The 19209-nt window shown below is 43.2% G+C and overlaps 3 protein-coding genes across 6 annotated transcripts; 1 reads left to right on the top strand and 2 right to left on the bottom strand.

Moving 5' to 3' along the window:
- Positions 1-232: 232 nt before the first annotated feature.
- On the top strand, positions 233-2363 carry sae1 (SUMO1 activating enzyme subunit 1). Its single transcript, XM_077722480.1, has 9 exons — positions 233-479; positions 566-677; positions 890-1060; positions 1133-1278; positions 1350-1452; positions 1553-1658; positions 1783-1927; positions 2008-2077; positions 2142-2363. Exons 1-9 carry the CDS (start codon positions 388-390, stop codon positions 2232-2234), a joined length of 1038 nt encoding a protein of 345 aa, XP_077578606.1. The 5' UTR covers positions 233-387; the 3' UTR covers positions 2235-2363.
- Positions 2364-2489: 126 nt separating this feature from the next.
- LOC144200698 (bridge-like lipid transfer protein family member 2) lies at positions 2490-16403 on the bottom strand. 4 transcript variants are annotated; one of them, XM_077722963.1, is made up of 41 exons: positions 16293-16403; positions 15799-15913; positions 15591-15717; positions 15061-15110; positions 14777-14921; positions 14585-14703; positions 14450-14516; positions 14194-14383; positions 13828-13951; positions 13597-13721; positions 13453-13520; positions 13234-13370; positions 12970-13124; positions 12628-12821; positions 12283-12559; positions 11802-12007; positions 10584-11619; positions 10041-10232; positions 9756-9958; positions 9554-9672; positions 9184-9407; positions 8916-9106; positions 8566-8665; positions 8236-8435; positions 7860-8157; positions 7626-7783; positions 7108-7314; positions 6734-6833; positions 6484-6666; positions 6287-6408; positions 5965-6120; positions 5748-5869; positions 5476-5656; positions 5222-5308; positions 5016-5024; positions 4457-4567; positions 4225-4360; positions 3957-4081; positions 3786-3887; positions 3510-3644; positions 2490-3358 (listed from the first exon to the last, which is right to left on the bottom strand). In XM_077722963.1, the coding sequence occupies exons 2-41, from the start codon at positions 15867-15869 to the stop codon at positions 3167-3169; spliced, it is 6744 nt and encodes a 2247-aa protein (XP_077579089.1). In that variant the 5' UTR covers positions 15870-15913; positions 16293-16403; the 3' UTR covers positions 2490-3166. The 4 variants fall into 4 exon arrangements, with proteins under 4 accessions (XP_077579089.1, XP_077579091.1, XP_077579090.1 ...); XM_077722965.1 differs by having other exon boundaries at positions 12970-13088; XM_077722964.1 differs by lacking the exon at positions 5016-5024.
- A 544-nt stretch (positions 16404-16947) lies between these two features.
- glod4 (glyoxalase domain containing 4) lies at positions 16948-19203 on the bottom strand. Its single transcript, XM_077723000.1, has 9 exons — positions 18844-19203; positions 18699-18748; positions 18505-18625; positions 18287-18434; positions 18090-18226; positions 17686-17772; positions 17380-17493; positions 17206-17292; positions 16948-17132 (listed from the first exon to the last, which is right to left on the bottom strand). The coding sequence occupies exons 1-9, from the start codon at positions 18949-18951 to the stop codon at positions 17067-17069; spliced, it is 918 nt and encodes a 305-aa protein (XP_077579126.1). The 5' UTR covers positions 18952-19203; the 3' UTR covers positions 16948-17066.
- Between the last annotated feature and the right edge of the window lie 6 nt (positions 19204-19209).

The raw sequence follows: 19209 nt of genomic DNA, 5'->3' as shown, positions 1-19209 counted from the left end.
ATCTCAAAGCCTCAATATAGGTTATTTGGAAACACCCCATGAAAACATTGGCTAGTCGAAATTCAGGGCAAAGTGCACCCATTTCCGTTTTTAGCAGTATAAATATATATAGATACACGTATAAAATTATATTTTGAATTTAATTCAAAATTGAGTCCTAAAATCTTTGGGAACATTTTACAAAATGTCACAAGGGTAAATATAGCTAATAATGAAACAACAACAACAAAAATAGGTTATCATTTGCTCTTATGGCGTCATCATCACGCGCCCATTCAGCGGGACCATCGCGGCTTTTGAAACAATTGGCCGTGTAGTTTCGCGGAACGATCACTTTTACAGTCGCGTATTCTTCCCCCCCTTCCAAAAACAATTGGCACGTTTGAAATGATCGAAAAGGAAGACACGGTCATCACTGAGGAAGAGGCGGCCCAATATGACCGCCAGATCCGCCTTTGGGGTTTGGACGCCCAGAAGAGGTAAATGTATCCTGTAATGCTAATATTATTTCCTTATTGTTTACCCTAATGGAGAGTTGCCTTATAATTAATGCACACATTTGCAGACTGCGTGGGTCCAAGGTTCTTCTGGCAGGGTTAGGTGGTCTCGGGGCTGAGGTGGCCAAAAACCTGATTTTGGCTGGAGTGAAAGGACTCACCTTGCTGGATCACGAAAAGGTAAACAACCAAATAGTATATGAAAGATGTCCGATTATATTTACATGAGTTTGGCACAATAGTTATTAATTGATGGGGTCTCATATTCCTCTTTTACTAAATGCAAATTGGGCATATTTCTGTACTAGTTAATGGCAATGTATCCATATTGGTTAAAACTACTAGAGCTATAATGAGAATTACAGTTAACATTACCATGTTGCTCCCACCAGGCGAACGACCAGTCATGGGCTCAGTTTCTAATCCCGGTGACTGAGCGGGGCCGGAATCGGGCCCAGGCGTCCTTGGAACGTGCTCAGATCCTCAATCCCATGGTGGAAGTAGTTGCTGACACAGAGAAAATAGAAGACAAGGATGACGATTTCTTTCTTCAGTTCAATGCAGTGAGTGCAGTGTGCTTCCAGGCACATTCACATACTTAGACCTCACTAATTTTGTTGTTTTTCCGCCTCCAGGTTTGTCTGACGGGCTGCTCCAAAGACGTGATGGTGCGCATTGATCACTTATGCTCCCAACACAACATTCTTGTCTTCTGTGGCGATGTCCACGGTTATTACGGTTACATGTTCTCCAACCTCGGACCAGAGCACAACTATGTAGAGTGAGTCCAAAACTCGGGAGGCAACTCGCTTTGGAGAGCTTGATGTCATAAATATTTAATTTGTTGTATAGAGAGAAACCTAAAGTGGTCAAGAAAGCAACGGGGGACTCCAACGATGCACCTGATGCCAAGAAGGTCAAAGTTGACCTCAGTGAAACCACCATGGTAAAGAAGGTGAGCAGAATATGTGCATCAAACTTGAAGTGTTTTGGGAACTGCTTTCAACAGTTTGAATGCATTCATCCATTGTTTGATTATGGCATGTTTTTAACAGACATCCAAGTTCTGCAGGCTGAAGGAGGCTTTGGAAGTGGACTGGACCACTGAAAAGGCCAAAGCTGCTCTGAAGCGCACACCTATTGGCTACTTCCTACTTCACGGTATTCACACTTGTCATTGCATGAAGGGAGAACCCCTTTAGAAAACCACTGAAAAGTGGTATTGGTATTTTGTCTTTGCAGATGCCAAGGCATAATCTCACAAAATTTACTCTGTGCTTCTCAGTGATGCTGAAGTTCCGAACCGACAAGGGACGAGACCCCGACCCCAAATGCTACGACGAGGACAGCCACCTGCTCAGTCAGATCCGCCAGGATGTTTTAAATAATTTGGGCGTGAGTGGCGATCTGCTCAAGGACGACTTTATCAGGTAATGTTATCGTCGGCAAGCCAGGGTCACTTGGCGTTTGCGTGGACAACCTTGACTGTGTTATGGCCCTTCTTTTTTAGCTTCTGCTTCTCAGAGATGTCGCCCGTTTGCGCTGTTGTGGGAGGAGTACTCGGACAGGAAATTGTTAAGGTAAACATTCATACGTGGACTGTAGCGAATTGTAACCGTTAATGTGTTTTTGTTGCTTGTCCAGGCTCTGTCCCAGAGAGACCCTCCACATCGCAACTTCTTTTTCTTCGATGCACGCACAGGGAATGGCATTGTGGACTATTTTGGACCAAATTAAGGATGTCCTCACTATGTTCGCAGGCATCTGAAAGTGTCTCTGTTTGACTTCACCCACCACACCCTCTTAATATCCTGGCATTTTGTAACTTTTATGAATAAAAACTGGTTCTGAAAATCAACGAAACAAGTGTATTACTCTTTTTAAGACATTTTGCATTTAATTTACATTTGAATTAGTTTGCCACTAGTCTAACTATGTGCCTTATGAAATATTTTGAAGGAGCATTTATGGTACAAGTGACATAAACCAAGATGTTAGTACAGTCACTTTATTAATACAAAATAAAAATATTTTGAAAGAGCATTTATGGTACAAGTGACATAAACCAAATGTTAGTAAAGTCACTTTATTATACAAAATAAAGTACAAAAGCTATCTCAATAAATTGGAATACAGTAAACCCCTGCATATTTGAGAAAAGGCATTTGCATGATAACAATGGGAATCTTGGGAATAGTACCTTTGCAAAAATACTTGCTGGTTTTGTGCTATTGTCTTTTGAAATGTTGGATCTATTATACCTCACTTTAAAATTCTGTTATGATCATTTGTTCTAGCATGATATTGTGCATATGTAAAATAAATGCGTAGCTCAAAGGTTGGGGGAGGCTCTTGTAATTTAGTGAGATGGAGCCTTTTATAAAAAAATAGTCACGTTTTTGCGCGTGTGTTAATGGAATTTTTACAGCAGGCGACAAAGGTGAGGTTCTTACCCGGTGTTCCCGAGCCAGCAGGACAACACAAAGAGTTAGGAAGCAATAGTGCTCATTGTTTGCAATGCAGTGACGATGCTTAGTTAGCGTTTGGTCATATTCATAATCAACAGGCACCCGAGGGCTTTGCTTTTTTTTTTTTTTTGTTGCCCACTTACACGTGAAGCTCAGCAGGATAACATGACAGTTTCCTTTCTACTACACAGTGACGGCGACTCATTTGCGTCGACTAAAGATGCTCTTCTTGCTCGAGCTCTTCTCGGCGGCGCTAAGGCCGATGAGCAGCCGAGCCTTTTCGTCCTCCTCCTGCTGCTGTTGAACGCCCGAGTCCGCTTTCCCGTCCAACGTTTTCCCCCGCGGGTCAGAGCCGGCGCCGGCCGGCTTCAAGCGCAGCTTCTCCTTGATCATCTGACAAAATTGATAGAGATGAGGGAACTTTGGAAAATTGTAGTTCTGTAATGCCTAATCGATTAAATCGATTCGTTCTATTAGGGAAAAAAAGCTTCAAAGTTGCAGGGGCCAATCCCAGATAAAAAGACACAGGATAAAAATGCTCTACCTGGGCCACTAGGGCCTTGCGGCTGTCTCTCTTGACGGCCATGGCGAAATCCAACCATGTCCAGGTGTTGTTGTGGTACTCCAAACAAGGTAGCACCAGGTTAAGGTCCTTCCAGTCCACACTGCTCTTCTCTCCCTAAAGATCATCATATAGAAAATGCAACTTTTACTTTTTTTTCCCCTGTCGACCTTTGGTCAAATCCTATTCATTTGGGGTCAACTTTGTGACACTTCCTTGTTAACTCATGTTTTGGCAAATGAATAAAATTTGAGTCACCTTATAGCTGACACACAGCGGCACCTGAGGAATCTTAATGTAAATGAAGGAGTTGTTCATGGCTGCTCGCTCTTTCATTTTATCGATGTCATCAACGGGATGCTGGAGATGAAAGGAAGGGAGTAATAGCCCGTAATTAACCAGAATGCGATCGATAATAGTCATGGATACCTCAAGAGGTTTTCTAAAGGATCTCCTGACGCCAGCGCTGCGGTTCATCCCCTGAGTGACGCTTTTACTGGGACCCATCGGACCCATGGTGTCCTCGGATGACTGGCGAGTCTTCACGGGGATACCTGGTGTATGGAAGGGAGAGATGGTTTTGATGTTTAGTGCCGTCAATGGTAGCCAGTCGCTTCTACAAGTGCCCTTTAAGGGTTAAAAAACATAATTCTTGCATGAAAGGGCTCATTGAATAAAATGGAAAAATAAAACACACCCGTGGTGACCAGTCTAAACTTGTCCTCCTCATCGGTGACTTCATCCTCCTCCACGTTCCTCCCGGGAAAGAAGAATCCCATCATCCTCTTGAAGAACTGGTACATGAGCTGGATGGTGAGGGGTACCACGTTCACCTAAAAAACACAGGCGAGTTCACGATCAGATCAGGAGGCAACCCCCCCTACCCCTCCAAAAACGACGATGATGCAGTCCTTTGCGACTTTCTTCACCTCAAAGTGCTCCTTGACAGAGATCCCACCCACGGGGGGACGCACTTTGCTGAAAATGCGCAGGGCAAACTGTCGTCCTGATTGACAGGCGCTCTGAGGACGGAGCACCACCTGATAAAAAACAATAAGATTCAGACCATTCCATTCCAACCATGCTTGAGTGCCTTTATGCAATGTCTTCAACATTGAAATAAAAAACTCAAAATAACCTAGAAGCAGTGTCCAAAAAATACATCAGGCTAAAAGAATCATAATAAAAAAAATAAAAAAACACGGTGAAGGCCCTTAAATGGTAAAATAAGGTCATTATTAGGAAATATATATTCCTTTTATTTTGTATTATGTAATTGGTATTATCATTTATTATAAGTATTTCATAATAAGTGTTAAAAAAAATTGGAATTGGATATCAGACTCAAATGGACCAAGTATGTTGTTCTCAACATGTTTTGATGAGTCAGGCAAGATGATGACGTGTTGCGTGCAAACCACAGGATGATGTCATGTCATAAAACAAGATGGTATGATCAAAGACAAATGGGTGTGTGAATATACATACCCTTAAACGCTGTGGGCGGGAACCAGGCAAAGAATAAAAAAAAAGAATATAAATTGCATTGTTTAAGTTTGGAAAGCCCACTGGTATTGTCACCTTTTGGGTTCATGGACATAGTCCTCATAATCCTAACATCAAATACAGATAACTAATACATTTTTTGAAAAATGTGACCATTTTTCAAATATATATGGACTTATCCAATCTACCTTGTATGCTGCATTGGGCAAGAGGTTGTTCATGGTGAACCAGCCCAACTCCAGCAGATGCTCTGCTGTATCATCAGACTTGTTGAGCTGCGTGGAGAGAAAGATAGAGAGAAATATAAGTCCCAGTAAGTTGTACAAGGCCAGAAGATCCACCAACATAATTTTCGAAAGCCTTTGAGCTCAAACGTGAATACATGAATAGAAAAAAAATTCCGTCTCCTATTTCAAGGCTTAGGTCGGTAGTTGTCCTTCACCTTGCTGTACATGAACCTCTGCAGCTCCAGCTCAGCAATTCCCAGCTGTCCATCCTCCTCAGTGAGACACCAGCGCGCCTGAGCAAAGTAGATCTCGGTCCTCCTTGCCACACTGACGTCCTCTGGTGGCTTGCGCAGCTCCAGCTTGTTGGCTCGCTGCAGCTGGAAGTCCTTAAAGCACCTGAGAAGGAACAAAACGTTAAAGTGGCTGCATTGATGTCCCGTGCCGGCTTACGTTTTGCCAAACGAGTCCAGTCAATACGGAAGTGAACCTGATGAGGATGTTGAGTTCCTCGCTTTTCATCTGCATATCGTTCTTCTCTTGGTTGAGCTGATTCTGAAGCTGCATGTTGATTTCATTCAGCTCGTCAATGCTGACATCTTCCGGTTGTGTCTAGGTAACCCAGAAAGAGATTACAAAATACAAGGGTGGAATTTCCACCAGGAAATGACAGATTTGTCTCTCGGCAACCGTTGTCATCAATTTACCCGGATGTTGGAGTATATCTGCTTTTCCAGGCGTCTTATTTGGGCCAGGTGTTGCCTGACTGCTTCCTGGAGATGCAGAATGCTGCTGCGCTGCTCCTCGGGGTTACTGGAGATCTCCAGCTGGAAGCGAACACGCTGCTTCTTCTCACTGTGCTCCTGTATGTAAAAGAGAAATCAGCAAAGAAAATTGATAGGACCTATTGGGACCAATTATGCTCTATCACACTCCGATTATTCACATTCTAATGCTACTCATACTGAGGCAACATGTGTATATTGTCATACAGTCATATTAAGACTGTTTGACCAAAGCATTTTCTACCTTGCGCCTGGGCTCGACATGAAGCAAAAGGTTGTTGACGATATCCAGAATCATGGCGTACTGAACAGGGTTGGTCGATATCTCCAAGTCGTGGTGAATGAGTGTAAATGTGTCTACGGCACCTGGGGATTTAGAACAAACGTGAGCAAATGAATGCACAAAATACAGACACAGCATGAGGACTAAACCACGCCTACCAGCCTGTTTCTTCAGCAGGTCTTCCTTTTCGTGGTGGTTCCTAAGCTCCGGGGGTTTGATTTGCGTGGCGAGCTCTGGGTTGATGTCGTGACTGTAGCTGATGTAGTGCATTCGGCAGCTGCAGCGGGAGATGATGCGCTGTACCTGCTGGGCCTCATTTACCTGCGCTGGCTGATTCCAATCTATGCACAGAGACAAGAGTAAAGTTAATGTTGTGGTCTGGCCTGAAATTTCAACCTTTCTATGTACCTGTAGTGGTGCTAACCATTCCACCCACAGCCTGGCCACTCTCCATTAGCTCCAGCACAGAGTCAAGATTCCGCTGTCGATGCTCCTCGATGTTTTTCACCTGAGTGGGATAACAAAATGTGCAATTTTCACAAATATCATACACCCACAATATTTCATTTCAGTGTCACATAATATAAACCACTCTTTGTTTACAAAAAAATAGGGACTCTTCATAGGTACAAATTTGGACTTCCCTATAATAGATATGCGATCAAGTACCACCAAAATAACTCAAAGTAAATGAGGTCTTTGATGTGCCCCTGCAAATGACCACATGAATTCCAAAATGGCTGAGTTTCTGCACTTTACCATCCAACAAACATTTAGCCCACCTCCAACCAAAGCTGCTGGTTCTCCTGCTCTGATGGATTAGTCTCCGTTGTAGCAAAGTACTGCATGCCATCCAGCAGGCAGGTCCAGGTAGTTTTTTGCTTCAGGGTGTCATTATACCAGGCTGGGTGGTGCTCACACTGCTGCAGCTGGGCCTTGGCCGCAGACACAAGGACGCAGCCGGCCGTTTCGGTGCCACGCAGCATCATCTGTGTGCGGAGCATGGGTTGCAATCTTACTTGGTTGTCACGGCTTTATCTCTTGCAGGGTACAGCAATCCCTCGACTATTGCGTCTTCACTTATTGCCAATTCACTACTTTGCAAAGATCATTTTAAAAACATATATACATTTAAGTTCATAAAAATGTCCAAATCTATGCTGAAACACATAAGCTACTTCCTAATATGACTCAGCACTGAAGGAAAATATTTTTTTTTGATTATGTCTGGTCTACAGTAACTGCAATGTTCGAGGGATTACTGTAGTCTCATAGCTTTCAGTCTAATAAAGTTGATTACCTGACAGTTAATCAATTCAATAAACCAATTGCGGTTGTAGATATCGTCAGTCTGGCATGCTGCGATGCCACACAGCTGGTCACTGACCCCCGATTCCTCTTCGGAAAACACCACAAACTTGTCCGTTTCCTCGATCAACTTCTGGAGCATTGATGTTCCTACAAAGGGAATGAGCAATGTGATAAGTAAACATAAGCCAGCGTGCCAGTCTTTTAAAATGAGCGCAGTAATCACCTTCATGGGAAGTTTTCTCTGTTCGACTGAGGGTGGGCATGACCGGGGTGGCAGTGACCATGCTGGTGGAGTATGTTGAAGGCGAGCGTTTGAGCTTCTTAGCTTGCAGTTGTGTGTCGATGCGGAGACCCTTCAGCGCTTCGGTGGAGAGGTTTCGCTTCAGAACCGAGGCCTTTTTGTAACCGTCGTAGAGTCCGAATGCAATGTTTCTGTTTGTGGTGGTCCAGGAGGCACGCAGGTCCACCAGGCACAGCTTGTGAGTGGATGTGGCGTTGGTCTCATCCTTTGGGTTTATGTCCTGCCAGGAAAAAAAAAGTTACAAAAATACACACACGCACAAGGTTGGAATGTCGCTTGTAGATAGATAGTACGTTACCTCTTCCACATGGTTGCTCTGGCGCTGGTAGCTTAGTAAGGACAAGCTGAGCAGGTGGGTCTTGTTCACCTGAGCGTTGATCTGGTGGTCCGCCGTCTCATCCCAAGTGGAGGCCATGAGGTGAACCGTGACCTGTGACAGCTCACTCACCATCTGGGTCACATTCCATTCAGAGATGAGCCTCCTCATCACAGTGCCAGCTGTTTGATCATTAAGACGAGAGAACAAAAAATGTTAACAGTGCAATACTGCTTGCATGAGCGACTTTGTATTTGAATAACTAAAAATAATAGGTTTGAATATTTATTTAAAAAAAAAAAAGTAAATTACCCTGTGGGATTAGTCTCTGAGCTCCTCGAGTGAAGATATGACCTTTATTACACTCCACTTGGATACCTCTTTGCTGTGCAAAGGATGCCCAATAATGAACCTGAAAGACAACGCCGGAAAAAGGATACCATCAAACTAGGATTTCTTCTTAGGAAATACATTTTTACCAGTATTTTTTTCAATGTAATGACAGTTTCTTAATTATTTCAGTGCCATTGACAGCGGCAAATGATATCCAATTCAACTGGAAAGGCGAGCAACAAACTATTCGATGCCAACCCTACCAAATGAGATCATCTCATATAATATCTTACTTAATGTGTTTTTATGTAAAACCAGGCAACACATACTTGGAGTTGTGGAAAGGCAGCCGTGTAAGACATCTGCTTGTAATGTTGACCCAGTTTTCTACGGACCGGCCTGAGGCTGTGAAAAAGCTTTCCTCGACATATGGGGCGCGACACATTGGTCCAAGTGGCCCAAAAATTCTGCATCCAGCGTAGAGTGCTGCTGTACAGCAAGATTCTTGGCTGGGATGATTCTGGGAAAAAGGCGAGCGGAACGTCAAATGAAAAAAAAAACATGTTCAAATGCTACTCAAGTCTGACGCATGCTCACCGGGACCACAGTGTTGGTTCAGGTCCATGGTTATGGATAGGTTGAGGTTCTCAGAGCGAAAGGCTCTGTAGGAGTCGTGCAGCTGTCCCGAGGTTACGTCTGCAATGTTCTCGGCAGAGCAAAGTGTGACGGCGTGGTGATCGTGAGGGTTGCCGTGGCAGAGCCACTGCATGTCGAGTGTCATGCACAAATTGGGCAGGTGTAGAAAGCAGATGTCGTCATACCTGGGATGTAGACAAATAGTGATGTCATGGATAAGGCTAAAGTCAAAAGCCAATTATTGCTTCACTGTTATTGGATGCAGTATTTGCCCAAAAATGTATAACATATGACATTTAAATTGAGCTGAACTCAAAACAAAAATACTCACTTTGACGCCGTCCTGACGTTGACATTCAAATCTCCTTTAAAAACAAACTGGCCTGGGTTCCAGTCAAAGTTGAGCTTGCTCCATTCCCAGTGCAAGTTCTCTGTGGTGTTGTAAGGGTCCTGTACCAATGAAAAGTTCTTTGTTAAATCGCCAAAGATAGTAAAGAAATTTTGTATGTGTTATGTCCATTTTTCAGTTTCACCTCCGTGGCAAGTTGATGCAGATTGGCCTGGTCGATGTCCATGACCCAACGTCCATGAAGCAACAGGCGACTTTTGTCCCACCAGGCGAGCAAAGGTGAGGGGTCGAACGTCTGTTTAGTGAGCAGGTCAACCGACTGGCCAATCTGAGTCCACGCCGGGTCCCAACACGGCCCCCAAACGATGGTATAAAGCCCAATGTTGGCTGCAGACAGATAATAATGATAAATTAAATACAACCAGTGGCTTTTCCATGACATATCGGGAAAAAAAATACAAGAACGCACATTTGAAGTCATAGTAGAACTTGAGGGGCGGAATATTCCTGTGTACTGTCAGGTCCCCCCACGGTGGACCAAGTTGAACCGTTTCTTTTCGGCGCGCCCTTGCTTGCCCATCTTGCTCCGTCCCAATCAGGCGACCCGACAGCGACCAATCACGGATCTCAAATAGATAACGCGGGTAGTCCCGAATTCTCACTGGAGAAAAAAAAGGGCACGGTTAACTCATGGTCTGCCATTGAGAGAAAGATGAAAAAACAGCTTTTACATTGACCATACAGTAACAATAACATCAGTTTACCTTTTATCACACACAGACAAAAGAAACCCAACTGTTCCAACAGCTTGAATTTTCTTGTATGAATGAATTCATACGAGTCCAAATGGATCAGATGTCTATTGCATTTAAATGGATTTGATGAATTTAACCATTAATGGCTGTCAATGAGTTAAGAACACAATACAACTTTTTAGTACTACTTTACTACGTTTTAGTACTACATTTTCCCCTATTTAAGTACAAGTACTTTTAACTCTCTGGAAACTAACCCAAAAATGAAGCCAGTTTGAAGTTGACAGCACGGCACCACTGGACAACCAACGGGAGCCCCTCTCGAGGGAAGGGGCTTATCCTGTCAATATCCCGCAGCTGCTCTCTCACCCTCTCGGGACCGTGAAGCGACTGATCGGCCAAGATGACCAGCTCCAGTTCTGACACGGTCCACGTCAGCAGTGACTTCCTCATGGGGGTGTTGGCGTAGAGACGTCGCGAGCGTTGGATGTAGATCTCGATATGCTTCTTCTCCAGTGAGCTGTACAGCTCCTCGATCTTTCTGGCGGGCAGAAGCTCACCATGCTGCTTACGTAGGTCAGCCACCTTCTTGTCCAGGAGCTGCAGTCGCTTGGCACTCTCCTTGCTCTCGTCCTTCATCAGCTCATAGTTGTCTCGCAGCTTGATCTCAAACACGTCGTCCAGAAAGATGAAGGAAAACTGGCTAATTCTGAAGACCAGGTCAGGCGGGGGGTGTCGTTGGATGGATGAAGGGCGGCCTGGCGGGAAATGCAGGGTCTTCAACCACTTCTGCACACTAATAGCCCTGTCAAAGGTTTCAGAGAAGTTGTACAAGTATGGGAACTCCACCAATAGAAGCGGGCTGGTGAAAATCCAGACACGATTGTGAGGCATGGTCAGCGAGGGGAAAGAGTTCCTATGCAACTGCATCTCTGGCAGCTCGCTATGCGTCTCCACATTCAAGCCCTTGAAGGAGACAATATCGTGGCCATCAAAGTTGAACGCCAGGGCGGGTGAGCGCGCATGTACAGAGCCGGAGTGCTTGGAGAGGGAAAGCGCTTGGGCGTGGAGGACGATGTAGTTGTGCTCCCCTACATGAAGCGTTATGCTGGTGCTGCCTAGTTCCAGCAGTAGGCTCAGACATTTTTTATCACCATCGGGTCCGATCGGGCGCTCTACGTTTTCTTTACCCCAGAGCAGATACCAGCAATCCAGCGCTTCCGTTACGTGCTGATATGAAAACATATAGTCTGGGGCTGTCCATACTACAGTCAGATCCTTTTCACACTGAACCTAAAGAGAAAACACTTGTTAAGCAAGGAAGGTCCACAGCTATCACCCCCAATGGCAACCAAGGCTTTATCATGTTGACAGCACAAAAGTTAATGAATTCCTGATCAAATTTAGCTTAACCAAATGTTTTTGTAACATTACAGAACAAACAAAAAAAGCACAAAAGGTAGATTAAAGGCTACCTGCAGTGTGTTGGTGCTGCTGTAGTAACAAAGCACTATAGCGGTCACCCTGACCAAGGGGTGGGCAATCTGAGAGGCTGGGCAGCATGTCTCGGTGTTCTCTGTCAACGTCTTGATGGTTGATAAGCCAACGCCATTCAAAGACACCTGGGAGCTCTCGCCTGAGCAAATGACTCCGAGGGTGTCCATCCGCAAAGACAGAGCTCCTAAATGGTCAGTGAAAACACTCAATTACTAAGAAAGTGTAAGAATGTTGAAATAGTATCATGCCCGTCAACCTCGGACAATTGCTTCCCTTATTAGTGATTACAATTCCCCTTAAGACCAGAAATGGGTAAAACGAGATCGGTTTTACAAAAGAAAAACATTCTTTTTTTTTTAAACATTTTTTTCCCATGAAAAGCTGCTATTCACAATTTGAAATGGTCAAGACACATAAAATACAGGAAAACTTATAAGTTGACAAGTATGTAATATCTACCTGCTAGGTTAGACACTGTAAAAACATTAACATCCTCCAAATGGATGTCCAGTTTGTAAAGCAGAGGCACGGATGAAGATGGTTGCACCAGGTGGGAAGAAAATGTGGGATCATCCGACAGCTTCATTTGACCCAGATTTTGAATGACAGACAGCAGACGAGACAGACAAAGTGTACAGGTCTCCGACAGCTCCACTTGGAGTCCCTTCAGACTGGACTCTACACTCAGAGACGGAGGGCTGCCATTCGACTCGCTGCTGGCTCGATTACAGCTCCCCTGATTGACAAAAAACATTACAATTATATTGCTGCATTATCACTATTTTATTTTTATTTTTTTTTTACCTGAAGACTAACAGAGTCAAGAACGAGCGCTTCCCCCCATACATGTTTGCCAGGAGGGTGCAGGGCTTGCTGGATATGCGAGCCCTGGCCCACTCGCCACCAGAAACTGTCAAGGTTTAACGAGGTCCGCTGGTGCACATTTCTGGATTCTGGACTGTCTTGGGTCATCTTTAAGTCCAAAAGATGCTGCAATTCTGCACACGCCAATCACAGGAATAAAATTGTCAATGTGCAGTAACCCCTGGAATATCATGGTTAATGTAGACCAGAAAAATCGCTTAGTAGGGTCACCCATATTACATTTCTTTTTAATAATAAGTAGCAGGAAAAAAATGGTTCTACCTGCGCTGGCGGAGAGAAAGCCGAGTGTAAAAGGCGTGGTGTCTCCAAGCTGCACCGACACATTGAGGTTGGAAACGGAGCACGTCATCATCACGGGAGCATCTAGGTGGGGTAAGCGTCTGAGGAAGAGGAGGGTGGGCAAAAGATCGAATGGACTACGCACGAAAGACAATGACACGTATGTAGATGAGACAAAAAAAGATGATTCATCATCACAACGCTAAAAAAAAAAAAACATTTGTAGCATTTCTGTTTGACACGGACCTTTCTCTACGTGGTGTCTTCCTGTGGACCAGCTGTCCCCACGGCAGCAAATTGAACCAGTGGGATAACTCCTGGTGACGATAGTGGACGATGCAAGTATTGACGGCCACGGAGCCGGAAATGTCCATGGACGTGATCTAAAACAACAAAAGTCGAATGCTCACGAAACAATTCCATCTTTCGATACATTCCCCACCTAACCAATCCAAGCTTCCTTGCCTGCAAAGATGTCTTGAGCGTGTTTACACAGACAATTCTTTGGCGGCTTTGCGACAGCAGAAGTCCATCTGGCCATAAAAAGAAAGTTAGTGGTTGTTCTCTGCGCAACGCAAGTGAAGTCTGATGATGGGCTGAGTCACTGACCCTCCAGAAAGAGAACCAGGCTACTCTGGGGGAAGCTCAGCTCAGGGGTGAAACTCTTCAAGGGAAGCTGTTCGTTGTCCCGTGCGTAGCAAATTTTTAAAGACTTTAGCGTCCAATTCAGGTGTCTGTACAAATAGAGGGAAGAAAAAAAAAATGCAAATAAGTGAATAAGTGAAGTCGCAATATTCAAGGGAAAGACGGTACATAACATCATGCATTTGTGTAACCTACCTTTTCTGGCTGTGCATGGACAAGGTGACATTTGTGTTTTCAAACTCCACATTGGCCTTGCATGGGATTAGCCGGTGGAGCTGTTCCACAGCTTCTGTTTGAATGAATTCAGGGCCCAGGCACTCTGTATTTAAAAAGAAAACAAGACACTTGATGTTAGGACCACAGTGTATGTTTTTGACAGTTGTTCATGACAATTACAATGTTGCTCTTGAACTTAAGCATTTAATAACTGTGTACCTGCCAACATTAAATATTGAAACCCCTGGAAATCACAGCCTCCCTTTTGGAAGGACTAATGATATATATATTGCCCACCTGGCACGTTAGAACCTGATTTGTGAAAAGCAATAACAAATGACTAACCCTGCATTTGCTCATCAGACAGATCTTGACTCGTCCTTGATGTCACGAGGATGGGGGAAAGGAAGAGGCCCTCATGTAGCTCGGCCAGCAGCGCCCTGACACGCAGGGACAGCGAGCCGGGCTTCATGTCGGGGAGCCCCACATCACCCGACAGCAGCAGACTGAATGCCACCTCGGCTAGACAAATATCCTGCAAAAACAATTCAATGGTCAGGCACGGGCAGGGTTAAAATCCCATCTGATTTGAGAAACTGACCAGTTGGCTGCTTTTTAGAACTTTGCTGCTTAGTTGTCCCACGGAGAAATCCCACGCTAGCCTGCAACTTTAGGGACGCGTTTGCTTAGAAAAGGAAAAGGAATATTTTTATGGAACTTGGTAGAGGTTAGTCACCATTTACTGTGGTGGTCCAACAGCAACGTGATGCACGTGATGGTCATGTGCCATAGTGATTCGGACAGCGCCATGTTCAGGACCATCACGTTGACTGAGATAATGTGGAATGACAGCAACTGCGGTGAACAGGGTTCCAAATGAGATGAAATATTCACTAATACAGCACTCAAACATTTATGGATTCCATACTTGGGATAGAAAGCGAAGTGTTGTGGTGCCGATGGAAATCTTCCCCGTTTTCTTCCCATGGCTCGTCCTTTTAGTCAAGGGTCCAAGAGGCGCTTGCAAGTCGAAACGAACTCTTGTTTCCCCCACACACAAGGCGAGGTATCTCCTAAAAAGGGAAATACTCCTTCAATTAGCTTCATTAAGAATGGAGTACTGAAAATCTGTTTTTTTTATTTCTATTTTGCAAACACCCTTGTGCGAGTAGACATCATATTCAATCAGAAAAATGAATGGTGTTTACTCACGGTAAATCTTTGTTAAGAACTTTGCTTGAAATCCATATCCGGTCAATTTCCTGTCATAGATAAACTTACTGTTAGCTGCAAATAAATCCCATCTAGTCTAAGTCAGTGTTCCCCAAGCTTTTTTGAGCTGTGGCACAATTTTGGCATTGAACATTTTCAAGGGACACCACTAAAACTATGTCGCCTATATCAACAATAGTCATTCTCAAATTTGTATCAACAGGAATCACATAAACCTCCAAAATTATTCCAAAATCAAATTACTGACCTAATGCCACCAAAAGTTGACGTCAGCTTCTGGTTTCAGTGATGCAAAAATAAGTCATACAATATTTTTATGGCTTTTCGCCAAATATTACTTAAATCTAATATTACACCCAAAAAATGCGCTCACAGACTTTATGCAATAGAAACCAAACAATTTCTGCTTCATGTCAAAGAAAATAAACAACAAAATGACTGTTTCACAATTTGAATCTTGTAATAGTATGATCCATAATTCAACGCACACTACTCTAAGTGTCACTTACCACAGTGTGCAGCGGATGAAACTGGATGGTGACTCCTCGGATGGAGAACAGTCCCACTGATTTGATCTTCAAATCTGCATTCAGCACTGTCTGGGCGATTCGCGTTGCCAGGGTGTTGACCAACCATCTTAGAAGAAAATTGCAAATAACACACAATTACAACCATGATAGATCCCAGCTGCATACGCCTCAATTCGAGCATACTTACCGGAATATGATGCATGACAACACAATGGCAAGAAGCAGGATCGCGAGGAAGGAAATGAGCCACACAGACATGATGTCCCAAATTTTGTGGACATGGGGGCTAGTTTTTCCAGATTCTACCATAAAAGCAAAAACAGTATTCATAAACACTGATTAAATCCCTCGATCATGTTCTGACAGGAGCTAATCATTGACAGTGTGCACACACATATTATAACAGTTCCACATAAATCAGCATCGATCTAACACACCGCAGAAATGTACTACATATTGCCAAGTGCAAAGGGTAGGATGCATGATAATCAGAAAGAAAATTCTAAAGTTTAGTTCCCTAAACACTGACGCCGCGTCATCAAGGAGGAGAAAAAAAATCAGCTGCAAATCTCTGCTAACAGGCTAATGCTAAGACTACGACTAATCGGTTCAGGTGGGGAAAAGGTGACAACTTTCTCCCCGATTAGTGTGTTTGAACCATCCACGGCTTATTGCACTCACCTATCCCGGCATGTTTGCGGCGATCGAAGCCTCGTTGGCACCGCAAAGGGAAGCGGTGACAGGCGACTGTTTAGCCCGCACAGACAGCGTCGATACTCCGCCCCCTTCGTCTCCAGAAGACGCAACCCAGTGGAGCATAAAATCCTGCTTTTTAGATGCATAAAATCTTGTTTTTCCTCCCTCGTATTTCCTTTCACTGAAATGATTGATTGAGGATTGTCACATTAAAAGGTCATCAAGACTTACATATTGATTTTAACAATAAATCTTTATTAGACTCTTATTACTGTTGATTTCTCTAAGGATGTATTTAGTAGTTTTATGTATCTATAGTAGTGCCAATTCATTTCTTGCTATTAAAAAAAGTTTTTTTTATCGAATTAAAACGTTAGTTTTTATCTGATAACCCCTAAATCTAATCTAAATACAATTTTATAGTCCTCTCAAATAGGTAAATTGTCCTAAAATCAATTGAATTATAATCTAAAAGTTATCTTGAAAAACATTTAAATGCATTTCCTCTCTTAAAGTGATCTAATGACCCTTGAATTGACATAAATACCCTCTAAAAGTTCACAGAAAATTGAGTGCTCTAAAAAGGGTTAGGACAGTTTCCCAAAGTGTGTAAAACATCATTCTTCACTTTTACACTCAATACATGTCCATCTAGTTTTATTGTGCAACAACATCAAAATTGAACATGAAATGATTCATACTCTTGTGCAGCATCTGGAATAAAGCATCATTAACATTTCAAAACACTTGTCATTAACTTCAAGCAGTAGTTTTTTGTCTGTTGTGCTTTGCAAACCACTCGTTGCTTTTGTCTTCAGCCATGGCCTGAAAAAAAATGAAGACAGAGACTGTTAGCATTTTATTCTGAGTAAAAATTGTCAAAATAAACTCAACAAACCTTTTCAAGCAACTCATTTCCTTTAGGATCCACTAAAGAAAGCTGCCGAAATCCTTCATCGCCAACAAAGCAAATCTCATGGCCATCCTAAATGAGGAAAAAAAGAAAATCAATAAAAAAATATTTCAGGCCGATCTTACCTCTAATGTACGTCTATTCTTCAAATGTACTTACAGGGTCGGCCAGAATGACCACTTCCACTGTGGCTTTTCCAGGGGTGTCCAAGCTCACTAATGGCTTGAGAATGTTTTGATTCTCCTTTTTCATCAATGCTTCGAGGTCTGGAAGCTGTGGAAAGTGACAATAAAATAATATTGAAAATGATCACCAAGTACCAGGGTATGCGATTCATCCAGACACATTAAACTCCACTATAATGGCTAAATGCACAACTGTGGCAACTACAGTCATGCCTAGAGAAGAAACCACTTCTGAATAATTATTCCCAAAGTACATTCAACAATAATAAAAACATTGTACTTCTCCACGAGGGCATGAAAAGGCAATCCTCCCAGATCCTGTTCCATGATTCACAGTCCCGTTGACGTCATGCAGCTCCAGTTTAAACTTTAATCACAAACACATGAAATACTGTTCATGGAAGTTATGGAAATGAAGTTTGGCTCGATTAAAGTAGGTTGAAAGTAATATCCCTTCACTTTGGTTTGTAAAAAAAATGACCTCCTTTATTTATTCCACTCAAAATTTATTTAAAAGGTCATTTTTCTTGCAAGTAAATTGACTTTAATAAAAGAGCATTCTATAAAAACTAGCATTCACCTAATATTATGTATCCCACCCACCCCATCAAAAACTATCAGCCTCTTATTAAAAAAAACAACAAAAAAATCAATCTCTAATATGTCATATGTCGATTGACCGACCTGTGAATCTCCAAATCCCAGCAGCACTGTTTTCTTGTCTTCGTTCTTTTCCATCACTTTCATTCCCAACAGTGCGGACCAGTAGTGGGTGGACTTTAGGAGGTCCGATACCCCGAGGCAAACCTTCTGCACAGGGTCTGCAAAGATAGAGCCATCAACACAGCAACAACAACAAAAAGGAAGCATGTGATACTTACCTGTGAGGAGCGGCTCGTCTTCATCCACCAGGTAGAAGCGGTACCCGCCCGGAGCCAGTATCAGGTACAGATTTTCCCCGACACTTGTGATGCGCCAACCCAATCGATGGGCATTACTGATGGCTCGGCTGGACCGAAGGGTCAACCCCTTTGAAAACAAATCATGAATCAATCATTATTTTCCCCCGAGTTTCCACTGTAGTCGTCATCAAACCTACCAAAAAGTCATTTCCCAGTTGGTAGTCTGCCACCCCGTAATTGTAGGTGAGCTCAGCAACAAAATGATCGTCTTCTGAACCAAAGCCAATCATAGTTTTGCTCCATTTGCCATCATAAGGACTGTGTGATTGTGAAAGGGCAAAGGTCAAAATCGCAACTTGTATAATGTGCACCACATTCAGATGAAACTCACCCGTTACATGTTGCTTTGCAACCTTCGACAAACTCTTCATGGCGTAACACCTGGGATTTACATGTGTACACTATAAATAAGTCCTTAATTATGAAATACTTCCATTGTCTAAATTGTCTAAGATAGTGAAAAAAAGATAACCCACCTTCATGCCCAAGATATCTCGGTAGAATGTTGCCATTTTGGCTCGGTCGCCAACTTTAAAAACAAAGTGTAAAGCTCGTCTCATGTTATTCTCTGGAAAGATGCTCATGTTCTGTCAAATATGTATCACAATCACGGCGATCACGTGATTGCGATTGCGCTTCCTTGTTGATCGATTTTTCTGGCGTTGATTAACTGTAAGCAATGAAGTAACTACGTACTCGAAAATGAATACCAAAAGTAAGATTTTCCTGCAATAAAAGCCCAAACGGTGCAGTCAATACATGTTACAAGCATAACATATAACCAGATTATTAAGATAATGAGAACAAACTAGTTAAATATCAAATTGTACTGACTGCCATCG

Source organism: Stigmatopora nigra, chromosome 8, assembly GCF_051989575.1.
Source record: "Stigmatopora nigra isolate UIUO_SnigA chromosome 8, RoL_Snig_1.1, whole genome shotgun sequence".
NCBI lineage: Eukaryota > Metazoa > Chordata > Actinopteri > Syngnathiformes > Syngnathidae > Stigmatopora > Stigmatopora nigra.
Note: the sequence above shows the minus strand (reverse complement) of the source record. Positions and strands in the feature narration are given on the sequence as shown.